The sequence below is a fragment of the Abramis brama genome (genome assembly GCF_963993115.1).
Source record: "Abramis brama genome assembly, chromosome: 7".
NCBI lineage: Eukaryota > Metazoa > Chordata > Actinopteri > Cypriniformes > Leuciscidae > Abramis > Abramis brama.
In genome coordinates, this window is record NC_139969.1 from 3,622,101 (window position 1) to 3,628,600 (window position 6,500).

General features: G+C 35.4%; 1 protein-coding gene across 1 annotated transcript in view; it reads left to right on the plus strand.

The window, feature by feature from the left end:
* piezo2b (piezo-type mechanosensitive ion channel component 2b) overlaps window positions 1-6,500 on the plus strand; it is a 97,159-nt gene that overhangs the window by 18,801 nt on the left and 71,858 nt on the right. Inside the window, exons 4-5 of the mRNA XM_084120029.1 lie at window positions 913-955; window positions 4,969-5,131. Of these exons, the coding sequence (XP_083976155.1) occupies window positions 913-955; window positions 4,969-5,131 (206 nt within the window). The remainder of the gene's footprint in view (window positions 1-912; window positions 956-4,968; window positions 5,132-6,500) is intronic.

Sequence of the window (6,500 nt, forward strand, 5' to 3'; positions counted from 1 at the left end):
GTATTCATTTGATCAATATGACTATATTGGTATAAGTCTATTTTTATGTATTTATGTTTATGTTTTTTATAATTTTTTCTAGAATTCTTTTTATTTATTTATTTATTATTATATTTTATTTTGTTTTGAATTTGGTTTTATTACAAAAATGGTTGATATGTGTTAAATAAATGTATTAATTATATCAATATGACTATATTGGTGTCAGTTAATATTTGGATTTATGTATGTATGTATGTATATATATATATATATATATATATATATATATATATATATATATATATATATATGTATATGTAACTATGTATAATAAATATCTTTAAATATTATATTTAAAAAATTAAAAAAATTGGTTGAATTAAAAAATGGTTGATATATTGTTAAATAAATATATATTCATTTTATCAATATGACTATATTGGTAATGGTATACGTCTATTTTTATATATTTATGTTTTTATTATTTTTTCTAGAATTATTTTTTATTTATTTAATTATTCTTTTTTTTATTTGGTTGAATTAAAATATGGTTGATATATAGTTAAATAAATGCATAAATTTTTATGGCTATACTGGAATCAGTTAATGTTTTTATGTATTTATTTATTTATATATTTTTGTATTTATTTTTACTTAATTCAGAAATCAGCTAAATAAATTAATAAATGAAAGAGCAAAGAGTAATTGAAGTTCGAAGAGCGTTTCTCTTTAGTGTCTTGCTCTTTTTAAAGGTCTCGTCACATTAATCATCACTAGATTCATTAATGACCTTCAGTGACCCTGTAGTTTGATAAGGAAGTTCACCTTTTCTCTTGTCATTGTTTAATGAAAGCCCTCGGCGCTGGTGGTTATCGGTGAATCACTCAAACACTCACTCTATAGTAAAGCTTTATCTTTTCTATTCACCAGGTTCGGCGTGGGAGAAGTCAATACGACAGATTGGTTTCGAGAGGTGAGTCCAAGCGCTTGTTTTAATTGCCAGCCTATAAATTGCCTGAGAAACATTTTATGAATGTTGTTTCATTTCATGCCTGTTTATCAAACTCTTACATTGCTGAAAGGTTTTTACTGCGTGAAGTGGAATCTCTTGGCTTGTCTTTTACAACAACTTTTTTTATAGCAGACACTAAACCTACACAAGCACTACAAAAACATCCCAGATTATCGATTCAGTTTTTATTAAACGCTTTGAGGGGAAAGAGAAGGGATTGTTGATGGTACACTCATTGGCTATATTAGGAAAGGAGCAGCATATATTGTATACTGAGTATAGTTTATTTTTTAAAATGATATGTAAAAACAATGTAATGATGCACATCTTCTGCTACAGTCACATGAACTCTTAATGTTGCTTATCATATTAATCAAAATGTAGTGCTATACAGTATCTTAGCTTTGAACAAGTGTCTGGTTCATACTTCCTTCTGGTTCATTTCTCACACTGAGGGAATTGATGGTAAATTATGATTCTTTCATTTTAATTAAAGCTACACTGCTGTTTAAAAGTTTGGGGTTGTTTGGATTTTTTATAATAAAGAAGAAAAAAATAAAAAAAATAAAAAATAAAAATAAATAAATAAATAAATATATATATATATAATAAGATGCTCACCAAGGCTGCATTTATTTGATCAAAATACAGTAAAAACAGTAATATTGTGAAATATTATTATGATTTAAAATAATGGTTTTCTATTTAGATATACAGTACCGGTCAAACGTTTGGAAATGTTATTATTTTTAATGTTATGAAAGAAGTCTTTTCTGCTCAAGCCTGCATTAATATGATCAAAAATACAGAAAAAACAGTAATATTGTGAAATATTATTAAGATTTAAAATAACGTCTTTCTATTTGTATATATTTTAAAATGTAATTTATTCCTGTGATCAAAGCTGAATTTTCAACATCATTACTCCAGTCTATATATATATAAAATAATCAGCACAACTGTTTCCAACATTGATCAAATAAAATATTCAAAATAAATATAAAAAAAAAAAATTGCTTTCACAATATTACTGTATTTTGATAAAAATAAATTAATGCAGCCTTGCTGAACATAAAAGTCTTTGAAATGCATATTATTTTCAAACTTTTTACGTCAAAATAATAATAATAAAAAATGACCCATTTATAGATTAACATTTTGAGAAGTTCAGCCTAGAGCAACTGGTTTTCTGGTCTGATACTGTAAGGATATCACTTGTTATCACTTGTTTGCGAAATCCCTTAAAAGCGTGTAATAAGCTTGCACACACTAGAGCGATGAGTTTAAGTGTTTTTCAGTAAACAGAGACGGATAACATTACTCTCCACTTACACTGCGGACACAAGTCTGCCGTCCACAGCCGTGTCCATGAGGAGCGCTAAACACAATTACACCTGACCCACTGATGACAGCACCATTCTTCAAACACTACTCTGTGTGTGTGTGTGTGTGTGCGCTGACCTGATGTGTGTGTGCACTGGCCTGATGTGTGTGTGCTCTGACCTGATGTGTGTGTGCGCTGGCCTGATGTGTGTGTGCGCTGGCCTGATGTGTGTGTGCGCTGGCCTGATGTGTGTGTGTGCTCTGACCTGATGTGTGTGTGCTCTGACCTGATGTGTGTGTGCTCTGACCTGATGTGTGTGTGTGTGTGTGCTGACCTGATGTGTGTGTGCTCTGACCTGATGTGTGTGTGCTCTGACCTGATGTGTGTGTGTGCGCTGACCTGATGTGTGTGTGCGCTGGCCTGATGTGTGTGTGTGTGCGCTGACCTGATGTGTGTGTGCGCTGACCTGATGTGTGTGTGTGCTCTGACCTGATGTGTGTGTGTGTGTGTGTGTGCTGACCTGATGTGTGTGTGCTCTGACCTGATGTGTGTGTGTGTGTGTGTGTGCTGACCTGATGTGTGTGTGCTCTGACCTGATGTGTGTGTGTGCTGACCTGATGTGTGTGTGTGCTGACCTGATGTGTGTGTGTGCGCTGGCCTGATGTGTGTGTGCTCTGACCTGATGTGTGTGTGCGCTGACCTGATGTGTGTGTGCTCTGACCTGATGTGTGTGTGTGCGCTGGCCTGATGTGTGTGTGCGCCGGCCTGACTGTGATTCTATTAAGTGTGGTTTTCTGAGTGCGGGAATCTGGACCTGCACCTTTTTCCAGCAGTGCTGGTGGGATGGCTCGATTCTTCATAAGTGGCCGGAAGTTCAGCTGTAAACTGTTTATACTCCTGTTAGTTGAGCGAAGGCATTTATCTGTGACATAACGGCCCGCTGAAGTCACTCACACGAGTGCAGTGGAGTTGATGCAGGAATGGTTGTGAAGTGGATGTTTGGGGTCTGAAATTCATTGTTACAAGGCGAAAGAGGCACAGATTTCTTAATCCTTGTATTATGTTGCGGGTCAGTTTGACCCGAAACACAAAATTGAGTTACAGGAAATATTGGTTAACCTAGGATATATATATATATTTTTTTTTTACATTTTGTGACAGTTTCTCATTCAGAGTTATGAATATGCCTGCAAAGTTTTGACGCCCTGAGGTGTCGTGGAAGGCGTGTACAAAATGTTAATGTTATCGGGTCATTATTACCCGCAATTTCATGTTTAACTGCAGCTGCACATTTATTAAATCTAGGCTTTTCATTTTTTTTTGTGTGTAAATTGAATGTTTGAATCCCAATGACTTTTGTTTTTTAATTGATAGTAAGGTAAGGTTGGTGCAAATACTGTAAATCAGCTTTTTACTTAAATCTAATTTTCCTCCTGGACTGTATCTAGTTGTGTCTAGTGTCATTTAAGTCATGCATCTCTGTTGTATTTCCAGATGCATGCATAATAAATGCTTTAGTGCACCTGGAGCAACACTTAGTGTTCTTTCTAACTGGAAGGCTATATATTGTATTAGCACATCAATCATTCCATACATCTGAGGTTATTGCATGCACCATATGTTTCCCTTTAGGACTTAATAATGGCATGAATAATTCTTCATTGTCTGAATGACGTTGAAACCGATCATCAAAAACACCTTCATTCAAACCTGTTCAGACTAAATCAACCTGACACAGACTAGAACTCTGAGAAAGACTTGATTTCACTGTTGTGTAAGTTTCAGAAGAACCCAGTATGTGTTTTATGGGAAATATTTATACTCTTTTAATATGGTGCGAGGCAGAGTTTACTGAACTGGGTGGGGAAGCATATAAAACGGCGTATTTGAGCGCACAACAGATGTGTTAGAAGCTCAAACTGGAAAATGTTTGGAAAACTGCATTCTCACAAATGTTTTCCGCCTCTCACACATGGTGTGCGGTTTAATAGGAATTCTGGCGACGGTAGTTTGTTTGTTATAGTCACGATTACCTGTAACAGATTCATGTGAATACTGGAACGTTTGTTAAAGAAAGATGTATGTTGAACAATAATCAATATACATTAAACAAAGGCTTTACAGTGTCCTTGTTACATATCTTACATGTACTTACCATAGTAATAACAATAAATTATGCATAATTACATGCAACTCAACCAAATCCTAATCCTACCCTAACCCTATAGTAAGTACATGGAGTTAATTATTACTCAGTATTTAAAGATATAATTACACTGTAACAATGACACCTTAAAATAAAGGGTTACACTTTATTTTTACATTGTTACATTGTTATTTTTATATGTTTACATTGTTACATTGTGTCATTGTTACAGTGTAATTATATATTTAAGTACTAAGTAATATTAATTAACTACATGTACTTACTATAGGATTAGGATTTGGTTGAGGGTTAGTTGCATGTAATTATGCATAATTTACTGTTATTACTATGGTAAGTACATGTGACATATGTAACACGGACACTGTAAAATAAAGTGTTACCAAATAAAGTGTAACTGAAGGCTCTTTGACTGTACTGTGTGTTAATCTGTTCTCTCTCTCTCTCTCTCTCTCTCTCTCTCTCTGTGTGTGTGTGTGTTTGTAGTGTTATTGGTGCAGACGCAGGCAATGGTATCCGAGTTTTCCTCCCAGATATCGGGATGTTCATGGCGAGCCTGTCCGTGTGGCTGCTGTGCCGAAAGCTGGTTCACAAGCGTCCCAGCGAGGACATGGCCCAGGACAACCACGACTTTGAGCTCGAGGAGAAGGTGCGTCAGAGACTCAGAGTACTCACACACACTCCTGCTTCTACACGCACACACACACACAGAGAACATGTGCTCTCCAGACACCTCTGCTGATGGGTTTACTGGGCTGCAGTCTGACGCGTTTCAAACACAATGATCATGAACTTTCCAGCACTGATGGATAGGCCGGCGTTAAAGGGTTAGTTCACCCAAAAAAAAAAATTCTGTCTCCCTCATGTTGTTCCAACCCCGTAAGACTTTCGTTCGTCTTCGGAACACGAATTAAGATATTTTTGATTAAATCTGAGAGCTGTCTCACTCCTCCATAGGCTTCTATGTGATCGATATCTGCCAGAAAAGTTAGTAAAGACATCGTTAAAATAGTCCAAGTGACTACAGTGGCTCAACCTTAAGTTTATCAAGCGACGAGAATACTTTTAGTGCGCAAAAATAACGACTTTATTCAACTCTTCAATTTCTTCAGTGTGTTCCTCTGAGTGAGTTCACGTCGTGTAACAGCGCAGCGCTTCTGGGTTGTACGTCAGAACAGAGGCTCACTATTGGCCAGAATCACACACATGACCAGTGTCGGCCAATAGTGAGCCTCCGTTCTGACGTACAACCCAGAAGCGCTGCGCTGTTACACTACGTGAACTCAATTATTTTATATTTTATATATTTATATATTATATTAATAATAATACTAATAATAATTTGTCTGTTTTATCAATTTATCAAACTCAACTATATCTGCTGAGCTACTTTAACTTAATAATACTGTATTATTAATGTTATTTAAAGGGATAGTTCACCCAAAAATGAAAATTCTGTCAGTAATTACTCTCCCTCATGTCGTTCCAAACCTGTAAGATTACACAAACAAACACAAATTAAGATATTTTTGATTAAATCTGAGAGCTTTCTGTCCCTCCATTGACAGCTACACAACTACCACTTCAGAAAATGTTGGCCACTCGATTCATATGGATTAGTTTTACGATCTCTTTATGAACTTTTTGAAGCGTTAAAGTGGTAATTGCGTAGCTGTCAATGGAGCGACAGAAATCTCCCAGATTTCATCAGAAAGATTAATTTGTGTTTCGATGATGAAATGGAGTCTACGGCATGTGGCGTTAGCTTTTGACGCAAATCACATGACAGACCCGAGTTCAAATCCGCCTTTATCTGAACTCATTCTTTTCTCTTTTCCCATCGCATGTTTGTTAGGAGACGTGTTTATTTTAAATAAAAATTATGCTGAAATAATGTGTTTAAAGATTATATAATAGGTGGAGTAGGTGTAGGGTCCGTGCTTTCATTCTTCTCACATAATACAATAATTTCAACTGAAAAACAATCAATCAGCAGGATAATGTACAGTTTGCCATTT